Here is a 27,418-nt window from a genome sequence, read left to right on the forward strand (position 1 = left end):
AGGAAACGAAATGCAAAAAGTTTCTGCAAAACTAAAAAAGGCACTAAAAAATGCATAAGTGTGAAGCAGTCCTTAAAACCAAATCTGCGATAGAAGCACTCATATACCTGACACTAACAAAATAAAGAATAGTTTATGAATATAGAAATATTTTCAGGGCAGTAATACTTCTTACTGTACCCCTAAAGTCTTTATCTGTCTGGCCACACTCCTGCCAGATCTTTACTGTGCCCACTGGAATCCGCATGGACACTACTGCAAAGTCTGCCAGCCAGGCAGCTGCTTCTGTGTATGCAATGCTCATATACTGACAGGGAAGATGCAGAAAGGAGAAAAAGCGGAGTAGATGACTTATTGTGTTGCTATTCCTTCACTACCCAATCAAGCATGAGGTGACACCTCTGTCCTAAATTACAACAGATAAAACAGTTTGCATAGGTGAATTTAGCTTTTTGCCTGGAGCTTAGTACGAATGTAAAGCCAATACATTAGAAATACCCATCTGCCAGAGCAAAGGGAAGCTGCCCCTGCTGTGAGAACACAGTAGCCAGCAATAATCGCATGTAAAAAAAATGACAGGCTGGCATACCCAAGTTGATCGATGGAGCAATGGTTCCTGCTGAACTGGCTGAGATTCAAACCATCTATTGCCAGCTTAAGTTAACCTGTTACTGTTTAAGAGACGCACAAACAGAACTGCAGACAAGATACAATGGGCATCTCTGTTAGCTCTTGTTTAGTCTGGTCTTCTCCATTAGCTCTCCACAGGAATGTCAACAGCTATGGAGCCTATTAGCTGCACTACAGAACAGCTCTATGTATTAGTGCATCAAAATATATATGTTGTATTGCACAATCATGCCATGTCTACATGTGAGCCTGGTATAAGTAGTAATGCTTTGTGAGTAGGGCTGCAACTAATGATTATTTTCATAATCGATTAGCTGGCCGATTAATCGGTTAATAACCTTAAAAAAAGTGTGGTGTATAATTTAGTTAATATGTAAAGTTTAAAAAAAGGCAATTTATTCCTAAATATCTTTATACGCAGGGGTAAATATAAATAACCAACTATAGGGTTAGGGAATAAAATATTTAATCCTCTCTGAGAATAACAGACAGAAGAGATATACTTCTACATACTATTAGAGGTTGAATCTGGACTCAGATCAAATTTTTTTATTTAAAGAAAAAAAAATTCTAGACTGTTTTGCAGAATTTCAAACAGAACTGTAATATTACATGCTTTTCTGCAGCTTCTCCATTGAAGTATATTGAACCAAAAAAGCACCGTTTTGCATTGAAAAAGGTCCTTGACCCTTTCCAAATACACAGCAGCTGAAAAAAGCATAGATGTGAACGTTAAATGAACTGTAGTGCATTTCTGCAAAAAGCACCAAAAAACACATGGATGGGAACCAGGCCTAAGACATTTAGTAACATAATGAAGTAAAAAAAAAAAAAAATGTGTTTTTTTACTGTGCAACAGTGAAAGTAATATTTACAGTAGAGATTATTTGCTCTTTTTGTACTATATAGGGCTAATTTTAGCTTTTTTAACCCCGTTATGTTACTGGCCGATTAATCGATTATGAAAATAGTAATTGATTAATTTCATAATCGATTAATCAATTAGTTGTTTCAGCCTTATTTGTGAGTATGGGGTAGGAAGTGATCCCGCACTGGGGCATTTGCATGAGCAAGCTTCAACACTTCCATTTCAGTAGTCCCGATCTACAGAAGTATACGGAGAATCATTTGCTGCCATGTGGACCTCACATGTCACAGAGTAGGGGGTGGTGACAATTTAGTTGGAGTCAGGCCAGACAAGAGCTCAATTCCAACTTAAAGCCTAACTCCACTTTAAATAGTTTGTTTGGGCCAAGCTGGCTCAGTTATTTCCTTTACCAACAGAGATATCACCTGTCAGCCCTGTATGCAGAGGTGGGTGGATGACTTCACAATCTCTTCCGCAACCAATAATGAGAAGCCTTTTATTTATTGATAAAATACAAGGCTTCCTGTGAATGGCGGAGCAGCACTCAGGCTGCCTTCATTTTGTTCAGGGAGCAGACGGGAAGTCCTCATACCGCTGCTGAAAAACAGCACTGTACAGTATGCTGTATGTAGCTAATGTACATATATTATATTCATGACTTTTTCTTTACATATGTAAAATATAGGCTTATATTGCATTTCAAAATGCAAAACAAAGTGTAAAAACCCTTCTCTGGACTCATTTTATCACAGGTGTTAGGGTTTTTGTATCTAATGTTGTACCTTGTTTCTTCCCATGCAGTTGATTATGTTGAGTATTTGCACTAATTGTTTTCTCACCTGTGCAGTCTCTGCCATCTTTTGCTCAAAGTCAGATTTTATAGCAGCGTATTTCTCAACACAGCCCTTGTAGCTTTCTGTAGCTTTTTTGGCTTTTAGCGATGCCTAGTAAAACAAAGATTTGAAAAGATAAATGTTACTTACAAAGAAGCCTAATTGCTAAAGTCAACACTGCCTACAGTAGACTAGATAAAAAAAAAAATCAAACAAGCATTAGAGACAGCAGTCCATAAGGTGCCTGCTCTTATCCTCCATATGTGCTCCTCCACTGTCCTGATCCAGCACCAGAACACCAAGAACAAAATAGTGCTTCAATGTAAGGTAGCCACCATACATTGGCTGCCATGAATAGTTGCACCAGATTTTGCACTCTCCAGTTTTAGTAAATCAACCCTGGTGCATTTTAGCAAGTTTTTAATGCTTTGTATTACAAACAGAAGATGCTTTTTAGTAGGTTATCCATGTGTTGCCTTTGGCAATAATGTAACACGTGTTTTTACCAAAATGCACCAAAGATGGAGGATTTTTCAGCAATGCAAGGCACTGTTGCCTAATGTAACACACTGGTGTGAACAGCTTCATAGATTATCATGGAAATTTGCTTAAATGCTTTGTTATCCTGCTTTGTAGCGCACATAATAAAATGCCCAGGTATGAACAATCTCTTAAAAATTACAACTGTTAACCATCTCCTAGCTTATAACCCTCTGCCAGAACCGTTTTGTATTTTTTGCACATTTAGGACATGAAGGTTAATTAAAACCTCAAAAACATTATATAATTCCTGAGAGTAGAGACGCTGGAGAGTAAAATGGTGGTGGTTTTTAAACTAAAATATTAGCTCTACTATTTATCAAACCCAAATTTTCAGCAAAGCAAACACAAAAGTTACGTTTATTGCACACAAACACAAATTATTGCCCAATTTTTGGTAAACTATAAAAAGGTGAAAATATGTTGAGTAAATCGATACCAAACATGCCAAGACGTAAAAATGCGTGCACCTGTGAAACTGCGACAAACTACAGTACCTGAAATTGTCCATAGGTGAAAATGTACAGGTCATCGGTTTAGCTGTGATCAATCATTAACTGTTAATTGTGGCTGCATACCTGATTGTGTGTTTATGCCTGTATGTGCGTGTAGTACATGGGGAAGAAGGGCTTTTTAAGAAAAAAATTGTGAGTTTTTAATTGATTTTAAGTTTTTTTTTATTTCCTTTATTGCTATTACATAGGAAACCTACATTGGTGGCAGCGTAATGTTTTGGAGATTTAATCCTTCCCTACTTACACACACCTAATATTTGTAGGGGTCCCATGTTTCTGCCAGGTACACATGAAGGAATTCTAAAGAATTGCTTCTTTCCCGTCCTCTTCCTTACCATGTCATCGCTGGGTAGGGCTGAACCTAAACATAAACCGATCCTCGGATTCCTCTTATATTGAATTGTAATACATAGTGGTTAGTAAGGTTGACTAAAGACACCAGTCCATCCAGTTCAACCTGAGTGAGTATGGGTGTGTGTCTACAATTGTCCCTATTCCTGTACATTGTGTCTCATTAAGATGCTCATCTATTATTATTATTTATTTAAGGTTCCCATATAGCGCTTGTCAAGTTACACAGCGCTCCACACATACATCGCACACTCACATCGGTCCCTACCCTCAAGGAGCCCACAATCCAAGGTCCACAACTCACATTCGTATACTGGGCCAACTTTTTGGACAGAAGCCAATTAACCTACCAGGATGTCTTTGGAGTGTGGGAGGAAACCAGAGTACCCGGAGGAAACCACGCAGGCACAGGGAGAACATGCAAACTCCGGGCAGGTAGTGTCGTGGTTGGGATTCTAATCGTACTGTCTGCCCTCACGCTGCAAAGTGCTGCGCAAACTGTTGTTGCTACATCAATCCTGTATAGTAATAATAAGTCTCGCAACCATGATGCAGCAGGAGCTTTCCCAAATCTTGCCCTCAATGGACCTGACTAGCAATCAGCACCTACGTCATTGGAATATTGCCTGTTCTCACAATTCAATGAACTGCTGGAGGAAAAAACCTTTGATCGATATTATGGGGGCGGGGGTTAGTGTTTTGTCTTTTTTTTAAATTGAAAATAATATGCAGTTTGAACAAAAGGTCTATTTTTTTCCTTGCACATACTTATGAAAGTTTGAGCCAGGATGGTGGTGGTATGATGGTGTTATATCACATGACCGTTCAAACGTAAATCTGGTATCTTTAAAATGATAAAACACATCATCAACCCATCCTGGCACCGCAATCTTTTTTTAAACCAAACAATCTGCATGAAGGCTTGTGACTAAAAATAATCACATCTTAATTGTCTTAACATGGGTGGGGGACATGAAAACAAGGCTGAGATTAGCTAGGTAAACACATACACTATATTGGTATAATGATATATTGGTGGGCTCAAGACTTTATAGGCACAATAATGAGGGTAATATATAGTTAAAATGTTATTTTATTTCGAAATTTTTACATAAAAAAAGGGGGAAAGGAAGATATAAAAACCAATCACAGTTTACAAATTATGCACTCCATACACATTTGGTTGGTTGATGAAAAAAGATACACAAAACTTATGAAACCAACAAGAGACATGCAGCTTATTGATCTATATAGTTACAGTACATTTTGTTGAACCAAGCGTTATGTGATGGTGGCAATCATCATCATTGACCATCACATAACGCTTGGTTCAACAAAATGTACTGTAACTATATAGATCAATAAGCTGCATGTCTCTTGTTGGTTTCATAAGTTTTGTGTATCTTTTTTCATCAACCAACCAAATGTGTATGGAGTGCATAATTTGTAAACTGTGATTGGTTTTTATATCTTCCTTTCCCCCTTTTTTTATGTAAAAATTTCGAAATAAAATAACATTTTAACTATATATTACCCTCATTATTGTGCCTATAAAGTCTTGAGCCCACCAATATATCTTTCTGCTCTTCTAAACTATTGTATATAAGACGTGGCACCTGTAACTTATCCCGTATCCGCATGACCACTATGCGATGATACGATTTTAATCTAATATATTGGTATAATGTTCAGCGCTAAACCATCTGATGAAAAGGAATAAAGTTAAATGAAAAGGCATGCATCTGCATGCTGATACATGAAGGTGAAACCATGTGAATGGTGAGTGGATTGAAAGTTCTGGGGGGGGGGGATGAACCCCAAAAATTACAGTCTCTAAATGGAGGCTGTAAAGGGAGCGAGGCACGTGGACGCTCCCACCCGCTCTAGCGCTCTGCAAGTGCTCCAACATTTTTCACGCAAGTTTTTAGTGTTGTTTTATACTTATATACTGAATAAATTCCTAAGCTGTTTAAAGGATTGGCTTGGCGCTTCTCTCTCCTCCTTTTGAGATTAGCTGAGGCAACTATTTTATGTGGCTTAACACCCTCGTGTGTGATGTTAAGAACATTTAAAATGACACTATCCTCAGTATATACATACAAAATATAATATATACTGTAAACAGTACAAATGTCATATCATCATTTCAACACGTCTGTTTGAATAAATATCTATATTTACTGGCAGACCTATAAGTAGAGTTAATGGGATGACAGAACATAATGCCTACTCCCTTTTCTAGTTCCACCCTTTCTTGTTCTCAGGATAGCAATTCTTCAGTTGTCCCTAAAAGACAAATCTTCATTTCATTTAGGTTGGCATTCAACTGGCATCTTAAAGTGGAATTCCAGTCTAGAGCTAAATAAGCTTAACCTGCTCCCACCCCCCTTCTAACTGATATTCTAACTATCCTATAGAAAGAAGATACGTATGCTTGTCTATTCTGAGGGCACTTTGGTCATGTCATCTCCCCAGCAGCCAGCTACAGTGGAGGGAAGAGACAGATAGAGCTTTCTTTTGGTGTCATTTTGCTAAAAAAAAAGGTTTTTCTTAGTTTCTGTTGTAAAATTTTGAAAATAAGTAATCTTCCTCCTTCATTGATGTGCTCTGAACACATAGGTGTGATCCAAGCCTGACACAGGCTGCTTGCACACAGCTCTATACTGCCCTGGATGCATAAACAAATGGCTCTTCATGCTTTAACCACTTGCCGACCGCCTAACGTATATATACGTCGGCAGAATGGCACGGGCAGGCAGAATCACGTACCTGTACGTGATCTGCCTCCCGCGGGCGGGGGGTCCGATCGGACCCCCCCCCGGTGCCATCGGCGGTCGGCATCTGACTGGGAGCGTCGGGAGGCGAGGGGGAGACCATCCGATCGTGGCCCCCCCCTCGCGATCGCTCCCAGCCAATGGGAATCCTCCTCTGCCTGTGTATAGTTTCACACAGGCAGAGGATGTGATGTCATCTCTCCTCGGTCTGGCAGTTTCCGTCCAGCGCCGAGGAGAGAAGACATGTAAGTGCACAACACACAAACACACACAGTAGAACATGCCAGGCATACCTTACACCCCCGATCCCCCCCCGATCGCCCCCCGACCCCCCCCCCCCAATCACCCCCCCCCCGTCACAAACTGACATTAGCAGTATTTTTTTTTTTTTTTTTCTGATTACTGCATAGTGTCAGTTTGTGACAGTTACAGTGTTAGGGCAGTGAGTGGTAGCCCCCTTTAGGTCTAGGATACCCCCCTAACCCCCCCTAATAAAGTTTTAACCCCTTGATCACCCCCTGTCACCAGTGTCACTAAGCGATCATTTTTCTGATCGCTGTATTAGTGTCGCTGGTGACGATAGTTAGAGACGTAAATATTTAGGTTCGCCGTCAGCGTTTTATAGCGTCAGGGACCCCCATATACTATCTAATAAAGGTTTTAACCCCTTGATTGCCCCCTAGTTAACCCTTTCACCACTGATCACCGTATAACTGTTACGAGTGACGCTGGTTAGTTTGTTTATTTTTTATAGTGTCAGGGCACCCGCCGTTTATTACCGAATAAAGGTTTAGCCCCCTGATCGCCCGGCGGTGATATGCGTCGCCCCAGGCAGCGTCAGATTAGCGCCAGTACCGCTAACACCCACGCACGCAGCATACGCCTCCCTTAGTGGTATAGTATCTGTACGGATCAATATCTGATCCAATCAGATCTATACTAGCGTCCCCAGCAGTTTAGGGTTCCCGAAAACGCAGTGTTAGCGGGATCAGCCCAGATACTCGCTAGCACCTGCGTTTTGCCCCTCTGCCCGGCCCACCCAAGTGCAGTATCAATCGATCACTGTCACTTACAAAACACTAAACGCATAACTGCAGCGTTCGCATAGTCAGGCCTGATCCCTGCGATCGCTAACAGTTTTTTTGGTAGCGTTTTGGTGAACTGGCAAGCACCAGCCCCAGGCAGCGTCAGATTAGCGCCAGTACCGCTAACACCCACGCACGCACCGTACACCTCCCTTAGTGGTATAGTATCTGATCGGATCAATATCTGATCCGATCAGATCTATACTAGCGTCCCCAGCAGTTTAGGGTTCCCACAAACGCAGTGTTAGCGGGATCAGCCCAGATACCTGCTAGCACCTGCGTTTTGCCCCTCCGCCCGGCCCAGCCCAGCCCACCCAAGTGCAGTATCGATCGATCACTGACACTTACAAAACACTAAACACATAACTGCAGCGTTCGCAGAGTCAGGCCTGATCACTGCGATCGCTAACAGTTTTTCTGGTAGCGTTTTGGTGAACTGGCAAGCACCAGCCCCAGGCAGCGTCAGGTTAGCGCCAGTACCGCTAACACCCACGCACGCAGCATACGCCTCCCTTAGTGGTATAGTATCTGAACGGATCAATATCTGATCTGATCAGATCTATACTAGCGTCCCCAGCAGTTTAGGGTTCCCACAAACGCAGTGTTAGCGGGATCAGCCCAGATACCTGCTAGCACCTGCGTTTTGCCCCTCCGCCCGGCCCAGCCCAGCCCACCCAAGTGCAGTATCGATCGATCACTGTCACTTACAAAACACTAAACGCATAACTGCAGCGTTCGCAGAGTCAGGCCTGATCCTTGCGATCGCTAACAGTTTTTTTGGTAGCGTTTTGGTGAACTGGCAAGCACCAGCGGCCTAGTACACCCCGGTCGTAGTCAAACCAGCACTGCAGTAACACTTGGTGACGTGGCGAGTCCCATAAGTGCAGTTCAAGCTGGTGAGGTGGCAAGCACAAGTAGTGTCCCGCTGCCACCAAGAAGACGAACACAGGCCCGTCGTGCCCATAATGCCCTTCCTGCTGCATTCGCCAATCCTAATTGGGAACCCACTGCTTCTGCGGCGCCCGTACTTCCCCCATTCACATCCCCAACCAAATGCAGTCGGCTGCATGAGAGGCATTTTCTTTATGTCCTCCCGAGTACCCCTACCCAACGAACCCCCCCCCAAAAAAGATGTCGTGTCTGCAGCAAGCGCGGATATAGACGTGACACCCGCTATTATTGTCCCTCCTGTCCTGACAATCCTGGTCTTTGCATTGGTGAATATTTTGAACGCTACCATGCACTAGTTGAGTATTAGCGTAGGGTACAGCATTGCACAGACTAGGCACACTTTCACAGGGTCTCCCAAGATGCCATCGCATTTTGAGAGACCCGAACCTGGAACCGGTTACAGTTATAAAAGTTAGTTACAAAAAAAAGTGTAAAAAAAAAAAAAAAACACATACAAAAATATAAAATAAAAAAAAAATAGTTGTCGTTTTATTGTTCTCTCTCTCTCTCTCTCTATTCTCTCTCTATTGTTCTGCTCTTTTTTACTGTATTCTATTCTGCAATGTTTTATTGTTATTATGTTTTATCATGTTTGCTTTTCAGGTATGCAATTTTTTATACCTTACCGTTTACTGTGCTTTATTGTTAACCATTTTTTTGTCTTCAGGTACGCCATTCACGACTTTGAGTGGTTATACCAGAATGATGCCTGCAGGTTTAGGTATCATCTTGGTATCATTCTTTTCAGCCAGCGGTCGGCTTTCATGTAAAAGCAATCCTAGCGGCTAATTAGCCTCTAGACTGCTTTTACAAGCAGTGGGAGGGAATGCCCCTCCCCCCCCAACGTCTTCCGTGTTTTTCTCTGGCTCTCCTGTCTCAACAGGGAACCTGAAAATGCAGCCGGTGATTCAGCCAGCTGACCATAGAGCTGATCAGAGACCAGAGTGGCTCCAAACATCTCTATGGCCTAAGAAACCGGAAGCTACGAGCATTTTATGACTTAGATTTCGCCGGATGTAAACAGCGCCATTGGGAAATTGGGAAAGCATTTTATCACACCGATCTTGGTGTGGTCAGATGCTTTGAGGGCAGAGGAGAAATCTAGGGTCTAATAGACCCCAATTTTTGCAAAAAAGAGTACCTGTCACTACCTATTGCTATGATAGGGGATATTTACATTCCCTGAGATAACAATAAAAATGATTAAAAAAAAAAAAAAATGAAAGGAACAGTTTAAAAATAAGATAAAAAAATAATAATAATAAAGAAAAAAAAAAAAAAAAAAAAAAAGCACCCCTGTCCCCCCTGCTCTCGCGCTAAGGCGAACGCAAGCGTCGGTCTGGCGTCAAATGTAAACAGCAATTGCACCATGCATGTGAGGTATCGCCGCGAAGGTCAGATCGAGGGCAGTAAGTTTAGCAGTAGACCTCCTCTGTAAATCTAAAGTGGTAACCTGTAAAGGCTTTTAAAGGCTTTTAAAAATGTATTTAGTTTGTCGCCACTGCACGTTTGTGCGCAATTTTAAAGCATGTCATGTTTGGTATCCATGTACTCGGCCTAAGATCATCTTTTTTATTTCATCAAACATTTGGGCAATATAGTGTGTTTTAGTGCATTAAAATGTAAAAAAGTGTGTTTTTTCCCCAAAAAATGCGTTTGAAAAATCGCTGCGCAAATACTGTGTGAAAAAAAAAAATGAAACACCCACCATTTTAATCTGTAGGGCATTTGCTTTAAAAAAAATATATAATGTTTGGGGGTTCAAAGTAATTTTCTTGCAAAAAAAAATTATTTTTTTATGTAAACAATAAGTGTCAGAAAGGGCTTTGTCTTCAAGTGGTTAGAAGTGTGGGTGATGTGTGACATAAGCTTCTAGATGTTGTGCATAAAATGCCAGGACAGTTCAAAACCCCCCCAAATGACCCCATTTTGGAAAGTAGACACCCCAAGCTATTTGCTGAGAGTCATGTTGAGTCCATGGAATAATTTATATTGTGACACAAGTTGCGGGAAAGAGACAATTTTTTATTTTTTTTATTTTTTTTTGCGCAAAGTTGTCACTAAATGATATATTGCTCAAACATGCCATGGGAATATGTGAAATTACACCCCAAAATACATTCTGCTGCTTCTCCTGAGTACGGGGATACCACATGTGTGGGACTTTTTGGGAGCCTAGCCGCGTACGGGACCCCGAAAACCAAGCACCGCCTTCAGGCTTTCTTAGGCCGTAAATTTTTGATTTCACTCTTCACTGCCTATCACAGTTTCGGAGGCCATGGAATGCCCAGGTGGCAAAAAAACCCCCCAAATGACCCCATTTTGGAAAGTAGACACCCCAAGCTATTTGATGAGAGGTATAGTGAGTATTTTGCAGACCTCACTTTTTGTCACAAAGTTTTGAAAATTGAAAAAAGAAAAAAAAAAATTTTTTTTCTCGTCTTTCTTTATTTTCAAAAACAAATGAGAGCTGCAAAATACTCACCATGCCTCTCAGCAAATAGCTTGGGGTGTCTACTTTCCAAAATGGGGTCATTTGGGGGGGGTTTGTGCCACCTGGGCATTCCATGGCCTCCGAAACTGTGATAGGCAGTGAGGAGTAAAATCAAAAATGTACGCCCTTAGAAATCCTGAAGGCAGTGATTGGTTTTCGGGGTCCCGTACGCGGCTAGGCTCCCAAAAAGTCCCACACATGTGGTATCCCCATACTCAGGAGAAGCAGCTAAATGTATTTTGGGGTGCAATTCCACATATGCCCATGGCCTGTGTGAGCAATATATCATTTAGTGACAACTTTGTGCAAAAAAAAAAAAAAAAAAAAAAAATTTGTCACTTTCCCGCAACTTGTGTCAAAATATAAAACATTCCATGGACTCAACATGCCTCAAAGCAAATAGCTTGGGGTGTCTACTTTCCAAAATGGGGTCATTTGGGGGGGTTTTATGTCATCTGGGCATTTTATGGCCTTCAAAACTGTGATAGGTAGTGAGGAGTAAAATCAAAAATGTACGCCCTTAGAAATCCTGAAGGCAGTGATTGGTTTTCGGGGCCCCGTACGCGGCTAGGCTCCCAAAAAGTCTCACACATGTGGTATCCCCATACTCAGGAGAAGCAGCTAAATGTATTTTGGGGTGCAATTCCACATATGCCCATGGCCTGTGTGAGCAATATATCATTTAGTGACAAATTTTTGTAATTTTTTTTTTTTTTTTTTTTTTTTTGTCATTGTTCAATCACTTGGGACAAAAAAAATGAATATTCAATGGGCTCAACATGCCTCTCAGCAAATTCCTTGGGGTGTCTACTTTCCAAAATGGGGTCATTTGTGGGGGTTTTGTACTGCCCTGCCATTTTAGCACCTCAAGAAACGACATAGGCAGTCATAAATTAAAGGCTGTGTAAATTCCAGAAAATGTACCCTAGTTTGTAGACGCTATAACTTTTGCGCAAACCAATAAATATACACTTATTGACATTTTTTTTACCAAAGACATGTGGCCGAATACATTTTGGCCTAGATGTATGACTAAAATTGAGTTTATTGGATTTTTTTTAGAACAAAAAGTAGAAAATATCATTTTTTTTCAAAATTTTCGGTCTTTTTCCGTGTATAGCGCAAAAAATAAAAACGGCAGAGGTGATCAAATACTATCAAAAGAAAGCTCTATTTGTGGGAAGAAAAGGACGCAAATTTCGTTTGGGTACAGCATTGCATGACCGCGCAATTAGCAGTTAAAGCGACGCAGTGCCGAATTGTAAAAAGTGCTCTGGTCAGGAAGGGGGTAAAACCTTCCGGGGCTGAAGTGGTTAAGGGGCTCTGCACTTATGTGAATGAGCCCCAAATAGGTTTGTCTTCTAGCCTTAGGATCCATTACCACCATTTTTGTAGAGATTTCATGTTCTGTTTGTGTCTGCATGAGTCTTTTCAAGGGCACACTGGCACTGCTAAACTCCTCCTAAAAAAGCTAGTTGCTATGACAATCTCTAGCTTTTATAATAATTTTGAATCTACTACTACTGAATCTATTTCTACAATTTTTTATTTATACCATTTTTTAAAATTTTTTTCACAAAGCTTGGCATGGAGAGAGGCGTCATTGGTGAGATATCAGTTGTCTAAAATTATGAGAAACAGAAAGGAATTAAAGAGGAACTGCAGTCCGCTCACAAATTTTGTAATAAAAACATCTTTGTCATTCTGAAGCTTCCCTCCAGCCACTCTGAATATTATTCTATATATACTGTGATTCTGTACTTGCTGTCTGGCTGCATCAATTTTAACTGTGGGCAGCTGAAGCTGCTGCCTGTTCACTTCCTGGATTTACACAGACACACGCCTCCAGCTCTGCAGCTCTCATTGGCCTTTTTATGACTCATCTCCCCTCCCTTCCTGGCAAACTCTCACGAGAGTGAGAGAGAGCTGTGCATGATATCATAAGTCTAGGCTAATGACCAGACAAGAAATAAGAAGTGGGCTGTATAAGGTTTTACCTGCAGAAAAAAAAATGTTTTACTATCCAAAGTTAAAACAACAAGGGCAGAAGATTTAATAGATGGAAAGATGAAAAAAAAATGACTGAAGGTCCGCTTTAAAGGGGTTGTAAAGGTAAAAGTTTTTTCACCTTAATGCATTCTATGCATTAAGGTGAAAAAACATCTGACAATACCCCCCCCCCCCAGTTTTACTTACCTGACCCCTCGAAAGTCCCGCGCTCGCTCCCGACATCCTCTTCGCCGCCCAGCCTGGCCGTTGATTGGCTAGAGTGGATGGATTGAAAGCAGCGCAGCCATTGGCTCGCGCTGCTATCAATCACATCCAATGACGTGGTGCGCCAGTGGGTGGGGCCGAGTGATACAGTGAGCGGCTATGGCCGCCGGCTGTATCACGGGAGCGTCCCCACAAGCATTCAACACCATGCGAGAGCGCTCGCATGAAAGTGTTGAGTCCTTGCGGGGGGGAGCTGGGACAGCTGCCGAGGGACCCCAGAAGACCAGGTTTGGGGCCACTCTGTGCAAAACAAGCTGCACAGTGGAGGTAAGTATAACATGTTTGTTATTTAAAAAAAAAATTGCTTTAGTGATCCTTTAAGGACTTGGGGGTTGATTTACTAAAGGCATATCCACTTTGCACTAAAAGTGCACTTGGAAGTGCAGTCGCTGTAGATCTGAGGGGAAGCTCTGAAATTACGTGAAGCTCTGCCGATTTTATCATCCAATCATGTGCAAGCAAAAATGCTGTTTTTTATTTTTTTATTCTCCTTGCATGTCCCCCTCAGATCTACAAGGACTGCACTTCCAAGTGCAAAGTGGCTTTGCCTTTAGTAAATAACCCCCATAGAGTCTTTCTCCTTAGCTGCAATCCAGAACAGTACACGCTGTACAGAGGCTCCTGTTCATTTAAAAAATAAAGCATAGTAAACAGAGTTTACTATGCTTCAGTTATGAAAGGACACAGTGATCGGTACTGTTCCCCCCACTGTGTTTATTTAGGAAAGGAAGGAGCTGGTAAATATAACATTTTTTTCAGGTTTCCTTTAATACAAAACTAGTTGTCACTTATAACACCCAGTTCACCGTGTTTCCCTGGAAAGGTACAATGTATTACATGTGCTTCAGCAGAAAACTCATCTACGTTACCTTTTCTATCTCTTTCTGAGCTGCCCCTTCCTTTTTCAGCCTCTCCTGGTCCACACACTTGATGTTGTACAGTTCCTTGGATTTTTGCAGGGCTTGAGTAATACTCTGAATGCTCTGTACAGCCTCCAATGTTCCAGATACTTCCTCCTTAGTCTGCCAAATGTAAACAAATAAAGAATCATCTATTGTAGTGTCCAACAGTCTTTAATAATCCTGGCATAGAAAAAGAGGCAATCTTTCCAAAGACAGCTACCTTTTTATGAGACTTCAGTTGTTCTTCCCCGTATTTTTGTAGCTCTTTAATAAGGTCCTGTAATTTCTTGACAAGTTCTAGGTGACAGCCAGCAAGCTTTTCTGTTGAAGTTTTAAAGACATCCCAGACAGGTCCAAAGGTCCTATGTAAAAATGACATGCTCATTCATTTGTCTTTCCTGAAATGTAAACGGAAATCTTAGAAACAAAATCTGTACTGTTCTCTCATTTCTCAAACATACCCAAGTTGTGTATAATTGCTAGCAGTCTTGGCAAGTTTTGTCATTGACCGGGAATAAGCTTCTTCAATTGTCCACCTGAAAAAGTAGTTGGAAGAACAAGTTGGTGTGTGTAAAGTAGGACTTGTCATTTTTCAACAAAACATAGGCTGCAAAAGAAGGATAGGGATTGTACAAGCAATGTTTCCTTTAACCAGATCAATCCTGGGCACTTTCACCCCCTTCCTGCCCAGGCCAAGTTTTAGCTTTTAGTGCTGTCGCACTTTGAATGACAATTGCGCGGTATTTTGAGACAGATAGAGCTTTCTTTTGGTGCTTTTTAATCATCCCTAGGTTTTTTTATTTTTTGCTAAACAAAAATTTTGAAAAAAAAAAAAGGTTTTTCTCAATTTCTGTTATAACATTTTGCAAATAGGTAATTTTTCTCCTTCTCTCATGGGCGTTGATGAGGCTGCACTGATGATCAGTGCCCTATCTGTAAAAATGTCCCGTCACACATGCCAGTTACCAGCTCTCCTCTCCTCACGCTGTGACAGTGAGTGAGGAAAGGAATGCCAATAACCGGCGAGTTTGTTTACATGTGATCAGCTGTGATTGAACACAGCTGCTCACATGGTAAAGGGGCGCTGTGATTGGCCTTTTACCCGATCTGTGATCAGCTGTGTGTGTGCGAAGGTGTGCTGTGCATTAGTAAACCAAACCCATGATTAGATATATGTCTAAGGACGCATTCACACTGCAGCTCGAAAAAAAGCTGCTTTAATAGGCATTTGAGCTTTTATTTCAGCTTGAAGAACCTTGTGCTTCTTTGTGCTCTTTTGAATGTTTTTATTGAGCTTTCTTGACTATAAGTGTCTTTTTCACAAATCCTCCCGATTTTTGCAAATTTTTCCTTATTTGTGCGTTTTCGAGCTTCTTTGAGCATTTTTGGGAACTTAGTAGAGCCGCACGGTTAATTGTTAAAGTGGAGTTCCGCCTGTAAAAAAAAAAAATTTTAAGTCAGCAGCAACAAATACTGCAGCTGCTGACACTTAAAATAAGGACACCTACTTGTTCCAGGGCGCCCGTGATGTCCTCACACCTCACCCGTCCCTTGGCTCCGTGTGGAGGCGCCGACAGTAAGGGAATCAGGAAATGAAGCCTTGCGGCTTTACAGCCTGTTTCCTACTGAGCATGCGCGACTCACGCTGCGCATTGTGAATGGTCCTTTCTGTCTTCTGGTACCTGTGCGTCTCCCAGAAGACAGCGGGGGGGGGGGGGGGGGGGATTCTACAGGGCTTTTTCGCCGGAAGTGGGAGCAAATACCAGGATTTGGCTGGTATCTGCTCCCCCCTCCCCCCTGAAAGGTGCTAAATGTGACATCAGAGGGGGGGGGGGGACCGGATCAGTGGAAGTTCTATTTCTGGGTGGAAATCCGCTTTAAAGAATCGCAATTCTACCTCCCTCACGATCTTAAAAAAGCATTTCCTCAATTCAGTGCAGAGAGTTCTCTGCACAAGCTGACAGCTGTCAAAAAAAAAAAAAAAAGAGAGAACAGGTAGACTGCCAAGTTTCTCACAACATCACTAAAGAGTAACATTGTAACATAGTTCTTTTAGATCAAAGGGACGAACTTCTGTCTGTAAATGAGGTCTGTATTTGCCCAGCGGTCTTTCAATTTTTGGGGGGAAAAAATACATTTTAATGAATTACAAAAAAATGTAACAGTAAAGTTAGGCCAATTTTTTTGTATGTTGTTACGCCACGAGAATTGTGATCTTTATTCAAAAAAAAAAAAAAAAAATCGGGATTCTCATTTCAGCAAGAATCGTGCAGCTCTGACACTTGGGTGTCTTTTCTGCTTGAAAGCTCCTCTCAAAAACGTGAGTTTGGTTGGGGTTTTTTCTGCCTGTAAGAGCATATGCCTGTAAACTCCTGAAAAGCCATAGTGTGTATGGACACATTGGCTAACATGGAGGGGGGTTTCCAGGCAGAAAAAAATAAGAGCTCCAAAAAGCTCAAAAGCATGTAGGAGCCGCTTCTTTGAGCAGCAGTGTGCGTGAGCCCTAAGAGTGGTAGTAAAATTATTTGATATAGGGGGGGCTCAAGTGAAAAGCCCCTGACATCACCAAAGGGTCATATATAAGGAGAGAAAACAGTACTGTCTCTGCAGGGACCACACAACATGTGCCAAAGAGCTGCAAGTTGGGCGCCAAGGATCTACAAAATACAGCTACATAACTGCACACACCATAAAGTCCCTGTGCATAACTTAAAGCACACCTATCAGACAATTATTTTATAAGTTATCACATTCCCTCCCAGATAGGAAACTGACAATACTGTGCTCTCATGCCTAGTGTGGTCAGTTTGAAAATAATAAAGCAGAGTGACTGGCAGAAACACCAGGGATTTCCCACAAAGGAAGCAATACAAAAAGAACAGGATACTTTTTCATACTAGTACATGATACAGCAGGCACAAATCAAAATGTTGGGTTTACATATTTTTTTTTCAAATCATGGTGGCCTGACAGGCAGCATTGTTCAAGTCAAAGGGGCCACACTGTAACTGTGAGCCAATCACTTGGCTCATAGTTGCAGCGCAATAGCTGAATTATAAACTATTGTTCGGCAAAAAAGGAAAAAAAGAACACAGATATCTATCCATGCAGTGGCAGGATTGCCTCCTGATTGTCTACCAGCGACTGACCGCACAGGGGATCGCTTTCCAAAGCATTGGCTAGTCTGAGCCATGCCAAAGGGATGTTCTATGATTCTCATTAATAGATCATCTTGTCGGGGATTAGCTATATCATATGCAGGGCTAGCCTTTTCCACAGATCTGAATGCAGCACCTTATAGATTTATGGCTCCTGGCATTAAGGACAATAAATCAAGTAGGGATGTGCTGTACATCCCATCCTGTTCTCTATACTGTACAATGTTTACATTGTACTCGGCTAGGCCTGTGATAAAGCAGAGGAGAGAAAAGGAGCAAAAAGTCAAAGCTAAGAGGTTATACTTGCAAAGATTATTGATAGAACAAAATATCTAATGTGTTTCAAAAGAACAGCCTTTTTTTTAACATGCCATTTCTAACATATATTGTAAACTCCATAAACCAAGCACATTGTCAATACCCCTCCCAGAAGCTTAATGTGTAATACAGAATGTTTACTATGAACATATTGATGCTAATCAGGAGCAAGCACATCTAAAGGGATGCCAGGAATGTGTTCTTTTATATAATGTTCAGTATCAGCAGTACAGTGACTGATGCCAGCCCTGTGGATCACGACCACATGACAAAGAGCATAAATGATTGCTGACATCGAAAGCCAATAGGTAACAACAGTACAGATCAGGAGGAGGGAACTGATGATGATGTTCAGCCAAGAAGGTCGGTTGAAGATGGCTGCCGCAGCTTAAAAGGACTATATATTTGAGATGCAACCTTGAAGGGAATTGAGAGTAATTGGCTTCAATACAGGAGAAGACTTGCTACAAGTGTGGGAAAGAAAATATAAGGCCGGAGTTGAGTTTTAAATCTTTTATAAATGGGTACTGTTTTGGCTGCAGAACATTTTCACAGCTTAAGAACAGCTATGGGTGGGTGTCCCTTCCCTGCTGTGTGCCAGCATGGAGGCTTTATATGAAGCATAAGAGCACTGCATTCCAAAGGGTTCGCTTTAAACTTCCCAGCAGTAAAAGGTTTTAAAGAACAGTATTAAATAAAAAAAAAATTTAAACTGTATCTATGGGCAATATATATATATATATATATATATATATATATATACACACACACACACACACCGTATTTATCGGTGTATAATATGCACATTCATTTTAAGAGGGAAGTTTCAGGAAAAAAACTTAAAATTTGAAATGAGGAACTTTGAAGCAAAATAAGGGTCAGTGCCCATCTGCAGCCTCACCATTGCCATCAATGCAGCCTGATCAATGCCCATCTGCAGCCTCGCCAATGCCATCAGTGCAGCAGCCTCACCATTGCCAACAATGCAGCCTGATCAACGCCCATCTGCAGCCTAGAGGGGGCGGGATGAGCGCCGACATATTACATACAGTGAGAATCTCCTATGATAGACAGAACAGTGATCCAAAGGCAGCCCAAGAGACAGGACTTCCTATTATAGAGGCCGCCAAGTAAACAGGAGATTCTCACTGTATGTAATCTGACGGCGCTCGTCCCGCCCCCCTCCCTGTCCCCTCCGAGGCAGCTAAAATTGAAGTATTGGCGTATAACACGCACACAATATTTGCACCTGATTTTCATGGTGAAAAAGTGAGTGTTATACGCCAATAAATACAGTATATATATATATATCATACTCCTTCTAACCACTTTAAGACCAGGCCTATTCTGACACTGGTCACATACACTATATTGCCAAAAGTATTGGGACACCTGCCTTTACACGCACATGAACTTTAATGGCAGTCTTAGTCCGTAGGGCTCAATATTGAGTTGGCTGAACCTTTGCAGCTATAACAGCTTCAACTCTTCTGAGAAGGCTGCCCACAAGGTTTAGGAGTGTGTCTATGGGAATGTTTGACCATTCTTCCAGAAGCACATTTTGAGGTCAGGCACTGATGTTGGACGAAAAGGGCTGTCTCACAGTCTCAGCTCTAATTCATCCCAAAGGTGTTCTATTAGGTTGAGGTCAGGGCTCTGTGCAGGCCAGTGAAGTTCCTACACCCCAAACTCACTCATCCACACTATGTTGCTAAAAGTATTGGACCACCCCTCCAAATCATTTGGTGGAGGGGGGATTATGGCGTGGGGTTAAAAATAAAACAAAAATAATGCAGCGCCAATTAATAAATGAATAAGTCCATACATTAGTGAGCAGATGATATTCAAAATGTGTCAACGAAATCCAAAAAGCAAATGTCCAAAAAGCAAAGTTCATAAAATGGTGTAGGAATAATCAATCTGAAGATGTGCATGATCAAATATCACCAACGTGATCCACCACCCAGTGGAAGATGGACCAGAGTTGCAGGACTCTATTACGTCAGATGCACTCAATATGGTGTGTGATCATCAGACAGACATCACATATCCTTCAGGAACAAACAGTGTTCAGTGCTTCCAATATGTCAGTTTCAGGCCCAGTGAATGCATCTGGTAATGCCTGACTTTGAAAGATTTGATTTTCTCCTAGATGAAGCTTCAGCAGCTAGGCCTCCTGGCCCATCCATGTACATATTCAAGATGAACACAACCTCAGGGTTATAGGTCATCCATAAATCTGGGATTAACCTTTGCACAGTCTGATATTTAACTGGAACTTCATATACATGCAAATCAACATCATCTCCTAACCCAATCTTCTCAAGTTCCTGTATGGCCACCCAACTAGCATTAACAGCATGCTCACCAAAAGGACCAAACCCCGCAAGAGTCTCAGCAGGCTTTCCTTCAATTGGCTGCGGACAGGAAGCTTCACACAAAGCAAAGGGAGGCTGACAAAAACCCATGGTGTGGAGTTGTTTTTTTAGGGTTAAGCTTGTCCCCTTACTTCCAGTGAACTCTTAAGGTGTCAGCATACCAAGACATTTTGGGCAATTTAATGCTCCCAACTTTGTGAGAACAGTTTGGGGATGGCCCTTTCCTGTTCCAACATGACTGCGCACCAGTGCACAAAGCAAGGGCCATAAAGACATGGATGAGTGAATTTGAGGTGGAGGAACTTGACTGGCCAGCAAAGGACCATGAGATAGGTAGTCCTTAGAAAGGAACAGTAAGGCTTCATGTACATGGGACGTTTTAAAACATCTCCTGAACGATTTAACTCGACAGATAGTAACCAACGTTTAAAAATGTCCGTTATGCCGCGTTTGCATTTAGAAGCATTTTTTGCATTGCTAATAGTCAAAAATGTATCTCCATTAAAAAGGCCTGTAAACGAAACGCGGCTAAATGTGAGTTACCGCGTTTACAAGCTGTTACAGGCATTTGGCATTTCAAATCCCTCTGAACATTTGTCCTGAACGCATTTTTTTGCTTTCCAAAAAATGCTTCTAAACTCAACTGCCTAGAAAGGACTATAAACGACGCTGTGTACATGTACTGATAAGCAGCTGAAAAAAAAAGCCCAAATGCTACTAAACGTCCGTTTACCAGCAGCAGTGTACATGAGGCCTAAAAAGCAGAGGAGGCATTGCAAAGCATGCAGGGAATCCAGGAATTTGTGGAAAATGATTGCCAACAGACAGGCAAAACTCACAACATGAAGAGCCAGTTCACACCACATGCAGTCCAGTGAGTTTTTTCTGAATCAAAAACGCATGGAAAGTAGGTTATATGGTTCCCAATAGCATAGTTCACACCAGTGCAGTCAGTTCCAGAAAAAAAAATAGAACATCCTCCAATTTTCCTGCACTGAATTGTACTGGAATGCAGTAAAACGCATCAAAAATGCACCAGAATGCACTGAAACTTATAAAAAATGCACCAGACCCCAGTATAGTAAAGTATAGTAAAAAAAAAACACAGGAAAAAAGAAGAAAAAAAGCATCCGGAAATGCATCAAAAATGCAACTGACGCGCCCAAAATGCATTAAAAACACGTATGCAAAAACACATCCAGGAACAGATCGGGAGTGCGTTTTTGTGGTGTGAACCAGCCCGAAAGGAGATTTTTCAAATAAGCTTATGTTGGATTGTCATATGTAACTTCTGCCTGTATTATTACAATACTGATATTATAAATATGGAAGTGTATGCTGTAGCTATAGATCTCCTTTAAACTAGCTGATACAGGCACCCAGAATATGGTCTGGTCTGTGCTCACTCTCCTATAAAACCAAAGAACAATAATACAGTATGTTGCAGCTTACCGGTCCTTTTTTTTTTTTTTTTTTTTTTTTTTAAAGAGTAAGGGAGGCTTATAACCCGTTTTTTTGTTTTTTCTTGCCATCTGTGTCACATTTGGGGGATTTCCCTTTACTTCCTCACATAACCAAAACAGGAAGTGAAAGGAAATGCCCCCAAAATGAGGGAATCCTGGGGTGTCATCATTGGAAAATTTTCACTCTATTATTATTCTGCTGTCAACCCAAAACTTGGGATTTTCTTTTACTTTCATTTTAGATTATATAAATAGGAAAAATAGAAGGGGGGGGGGGGGGTCTCCCTAATAGGGGCACACACACAGCAATAACACCTGACAGGTGTTCTAATCCCTCACCACTCTATCCAAAACTTAAAGTATAACTAAAGGCAAAATGTTTTTTTTGTTTTTTGATAGGGTAGAGATTGATTAGAACACTTGGCAGTTTTTATTGCTGCCTGTGCCCCCATAGTGGACATTTACCCTATATGTCCTGTTTACCATTAGCTTTGAAAGTGAAAGTAAAAGAAAATCCCAAATTTTGGGTTGTCCTCAGAAAAGTAATAGAGGGGAAATCTTCCAATGGGGACACTAGTTCTTGTGACCTGGGGGTCCCTAGAAATTCCCTTAATTTGCATGAATATAATTTCATTTCCTGTTTGTCTATGGGACAGGAAGTGAAGGAAAATCTCCGCAATGGGATACAGATGGCAAAAAAAAAAAAAAATCTGACCAGGGTTATAACTTACCCTTGCTTGATCCAAAATGAAAAAAAGTATTTCGTCTATAGTTCTAAATTAATAAAAGTTTTGTCTTGTTTTTTTTTGTTTTGAGAAGGTCACATGATCCTCTATACTTGGGTATGGCTGCATGGAAGGAAGAAGCAAGGGGGAATGCCGGAAGGAGCATAAGAATGACGACATGAGATGATGTCATCAGTCTGAGTCAGGCAGGAGGAAGCATCTCTGTGCAAAGATAATGCTAGGTCTACTTTAGGGTAAACACTGCAAAAACTCAAAATACATGGTCATGTATTACGCTCTACTTTCCCTTTTAAATGCATGTTACACAGTGGAGATTTCCAATGGGTTGGAAACATCTAGAAAAGTTTATTGTGCGAAGGCATTATAGTAAAAAATACACCTTTTGCCTTAAACTCCTCTGTACCTACAACCTCCTAGAATGAACTGCTAGCCTTAATAAAAAAAATGCCATGTAACCATGCCCAAGACATGTTTCGTCGAAAAGACTTCTTCAAATGGGATCCCATTTGAAGAAGTCTTTTTGACGAAACATGTCTTGGGCATGGTTACACAGTATTCCATTGCACTGACATTAGATGCCGCTGTCTGAGGAGGACTACACCGATCGGATGGCTGGGCCTTAGAAGGTTGGGTGAGAGATACACCAGTTTACACTTCAGGTCCGCTGTGATCGCGATGCACCGTTGGATCACTGATCCTGTTGCTTGCTGTGGATTTTTTTAAAGGCTTTTATGTTTCAGTGTGTTTGAAGTGATTTTAATAAATCTGTCAAAATGGTATCACGCTATGTGGAGCACTTTATTCATTTTTTCACATATGGAGCTGGCTTGATTGGATTCAGGGTTCATCACATGCAACCCAGGTGTGGTTCAATAGCTGTTTTGCCGAACACGAGAGTGAGAGGCTATACAATCTGGTGAGTGCGCTCTTCAGAGGGAGTGGTGTCACTATCACGGTGGTGTGGTGGAAGAGTAGAAGATTTTTCACACAAGGAGATTGAAAAACAACTGTTGAGCTTGATCATTCATTTCTTGTACTTTATTATTTATAGTGACACTTTTCACTGGGTGTTAAAGAAATGTTTTTTCATGATAAAAATTATTTTTTTCATGACACTATTATTATTATTTTTATGTATAAGTAGAGGGTCATAGGCATTATGCTGCTCTGACCCATTATTTTACACAATGTGTGAGAGGTATAGTTTTGGGATTCTGATCAATTTACGTATTTAAGTGGCAGCTTTTTTCACGGTACAATGTGTATGTGCACACATTTTGTATTCATTTACACATCTTTTATATAGCTTTGCACTTTTCTTTGGCGCAGTGGAGTAAGAGAGATTCAGGGGCGGTTTATTTGTATATCTCTTTCTACAAACCAAGTTCAATTTAATCATTAAACATTTGGAGCGCCCCCTATCCCCAAACTCTTTTTAGTTTGTCAATTAAAACGTTTTTTTTTCCAACACTGATGTACATAGGACTCAGGACTTACACATACAAAAAAAATCAAAAAAATTGAATATAACACAAAGGGGGGCTTCAAACAAAAGTCCTATGTTCGAGTGCAAACAATAGGTACGGCATCAATAAGGGTTAACTTTTACAGCTGGCAACAACTGCCAAAGTCAGTGTTTTTTGGCAACAATTTGGATGCAATAATTCAGGAATAAATAGGACACAGCTGGAATCACAAAGCCATGACTGTTTCCAGTGACAAAGAGCAATGACATGAGGCTGACACTACACTGCTCCACCAATTCATGGGACTCATGATAATATTAACATAAATGAAATCACAAATACTTAATACATAAAATTATCTTTCTGTTGCTTATTCTGGCTGCTTATGATCTCGTGTTTACTAGCAATATAACAATTAGTCATTATTTCTGAATAAGTGGCTGAGAATGCCAGCAAGCAATACAAGTTTAAAGTGGTTCACAAATCTTCCTGAATGCTGGATAACAAAAGCCATGAAAGATATATAGGATGTACACAGATAATAGGAATAAGGACATTTCAGACTTCACTGGCTACGTGCAATTTTCATGTTAGCGAATTGCTAGGTAGTAAGGCCAGGAAGCGGTAATGAGCAATGTCAGCACAAAATACAGTACATTCATATACAGAAACATACATGCAAATGTCTACTTCAGAACTAAACACATTTGATAATTAGACCTTACACTGTTCTGTTCATAAATACATCTCAAAAAAAAAAATATTAAAAACGCTTGTTCTCCTTTAAAGAACTTTATGAACCAAATTAAAGTAGTTGTAAAGGTTGAAGATTTTTTTTTTACCTTAAAGCGGAGTTCCACCCGTTTTTTTAATTTATAAAAATTCAGCAGCTACAAAAAGTGTAGCTGCTGACTTTTAATAAACAGACACTCTCCTGTCCCACGGTCCAGTGATGCGGCCGCCCGGAGCCTCGCTCCTCTCCGCGGCGCCGTCATAGCAACTGTGGGCACCCAGCCATGACGGTTTATGCTTTCACAGCCGGGAACGTACTGCACATGCGCGTTTCACGCTGCACTCTGCTATTGGCCAGGCAATCTTCTGGGACCTGTGACGTGTCCCAGGAGATTGCAGGGAGGGAGTGGCCGCCTAGGGGGAGAGGAGTCATCCCCTAGGTGGCCGAGAAGCGGAAGGAGGAAGTGGGACAGGAAGTCCCTCTAAAAATAAGGCACCCACTCCCCCCCCAAAAAAAAATACATGCCAAATGTGGCATGTAAGAGGAGTGCTTAAAATGGAAGTTCCAATTTTGGGTGGAACTCCGCTTTAATGCATTTTCTGATTAAGGTAAGAAACCTTCTAATGTCAGCTCTCCCTCAGCCCCCTAAATACAGTGGAACCTTGGATTACGATATAATCCGTTCCAGGAGAATGCTTGTAGTCCAAAGCACTCGCATATCAAAGCGAGTTTCCCCATAGAAGTCAATTGAAACAAAGATAGTTAGTTCCGCATTGACTTCTATTACATGCAATATGCATGTGGTCAGAGGTGGGAGGGGGGGGCGTCGGAGAGCCTCGGAAAAACACGGGGACAGCTCGGCTGAACTTGGAAAGCCTCAGAAACACTCAGGAACTGAGTATTTCCAAGTGATTCTGAGTATTTCCGAACGGCTCCAAACTGTTACAAGTGTCCCTGGTGCCCCCGAACTTCTGGACAAATGCGATACTGCACACCCCATTAGCTTGAATTTTGCGAGACAACACTCACAAACCGAGGCAGCATTTAAAAAAAAAAAAAAAAGTTGCTCATCTTTCAAAACGCTCGTTAACCGTGTTAATTGTAAACTAAGGTTCCACTGTACTTAGCGGAACCTGACCTTCATCCAGCACTGTGCCGAAGAGCAGCAACGCTGTTCTGTCTCTCCCCCTCCTCCCTGGACTCAGTGTGAGCAGCGGGAGCCACTGGCCCCTGATGCTGTCAATCAAATCCAGTGAGGAGGGAGCGAAGTCAAGCTATATTTTGTCAATGAACACACAGAGCCCAGCTCAGGATCGAGCAAAACCAGTGCACAGAGCGGAGCTCCACCCAAAAGGGGAAGCGCCAATTGTTTGCTTCCTCCCCCCCTCCGCTGCCACATTTGGCACCTTTCAGGGGGGAGCGGATACCTGTCAAAACCAGGTAGCCGCTCCCACTTCTGGTTAAGATCGCCTCACAACGATTGCGGCGATCTATGATATTATGGGCCCCTCCTCCTTCCCCCTGCTGCCTTCTGGGAGACGCGCAGGTCCCAGAAGACAGTGGAAACATTCAGAAAGCGCAGCGTGACTCGTGCACGCGCAGTAGGAAACAGGCTGTGAAGCCGCAAGGCTTCAGTTTCGGTTTCCCTTCGTGAAAATGTTGGCAACTGCACCCACAGCCGATGGATGAATCGGCTAGGGGTACCGACATCGCAGGATACCTGGACAGGTAAGTGTCCTTATATTAAAAGTCAGCAGTATTTGTAGCTGCTGACTTTTAATTTTTTTTTTTTTTTTTACAGGCTGGAACTCCGCAGTAGTTGTCAGAAAGACCAGTGAAAGATAAAAAAAAAATAACATTCATCATGGCTTGCTTAACAAAAAAAAAAAAAAAAAAAACACACCTGATAGTGATTTTGACCTACCTGTAAGTTCCTTATCTTGGAGTACAGTATACAGGATTTTAATTCATGCAGATGTAGGGCATTTTCCTTGTCATGATTCAGGGCAGGACAAAGGGAAAGAAGAACAAGGCTCTCATGAGGTGGAAAGAAGAGACCACCTAAGGAAGGTTTTGGTCTAAAACCACTTTGTCCTTTTATAAAACAAGAAAGAGATTTTTAAAAGCAAAGAACTGCCAACTCAGAAACATGCCTAACAAATGAAATGGCTACTAGGAGGGCAACCTTACAAGTGAGGTCTTCCAACAGAATATCTCTAAATGGTTTTAATGGAGGTCTTTGAGGTACAGAGAGCACCGGGTTCAGATTCCAAGGTGACACAGGTTGTCGAATTGGGGAATTATATGAGCACCTTCCTGGAGAAAAGTCTTGATGAAAGATTGCAAGGCAAGAGATTTCTGGAATAAAATGGATAAAGCAGAAACCTGTCCCCTGAAGGTACTAAGGGCTAGGCGCTGGTCAAGGCCAGACTAAAGAAAGACAAAAATACAAGTGAAAGTATTCCATGGAACTTCCCTTCCTGTCCTCGCAAAAGGCAAAGTAAACCTTCCATGATTATTTATGGTAAATCTTGCGGAGTTGGATTTCCTTGCTGAGTAAGGTGAGAATAACAGAGTCAGAAATATTTCTGTCTTTTAGGACTTGGGTTTCAAAAGCCATGCCATTAAAGCCAGCAACTGAGAAGCAGGATGGAATAAGTGGCCTTGTGCCAGTAAGTTTAGTCTGTTTGGAAGAGGGGTTTGCAACTTCGGTAGGAAGGTCCAGTGTTGTAGCGACAATTAGATGGCTCGCAATTCCAGGATGTTAATTGAAAGGTTTGACTCCTGTGGGGACCAGGTCCCTTAGACCAGTGGTCAACAACCCTGTCCTCAGGGCCCACTAACAGGCCAGGTTTTATATATTACCTTGGGGAGATGCAGACTAGAATACTACAATCACTGAACAGCATATGATATCACCTGTGATGTATTTCAGTTAT

General features: G+C 41.6%; 1 protein-coding gene across 1 annotated transcript in view; it reads right to left on the minus strand.

The window, feature by feature from the left end:
* FCHO2 (FCH and mu domain containing endocytic adaptor 2) overlaps window positions 1-27,418 on the minus strand; it is a 216,302-nt gene that overhangs the window by 126,337 nt on the left and 62,547 nt on the right. The window contains exons 3-6 of the mRNA XM_073624347.1: window positions 14,679-14,753; window positions 14,438-14,579; window positions 14,185-14,337; window positions 2,338-2,442 (exon numbers count right to left, since the gene is read on the minus strand). Coding sequence (XP_073480448.1) covers window positions 2,338-2,442; window positions 14,185-14,337; window positions 14,438-14,579; window positions 14,679-14,753 — 475 coding nt within the window. The remainder of the gene's footprint in view (window positions 1-2,337; window positions 2,443-14,184; window positions 14,338-14,437; window positions 14,580-14,678; window positions 14,754-27,418) is intronic.

This window comes from Aquarana catesbeiana, linkage group LG01 (assembly GCF_042186555.1).
Source record: "Aquarana catesbeiana isolate 2022-GZ linkage group LG01, ASM4218655v1, whole genome shotgun sequence".
Lineage (NCBI taxonomy): Eukaryota > Metazoa > Chordata > Amphibia > Anura > Ranidae > Aquarana > Aquarana catesbeiana.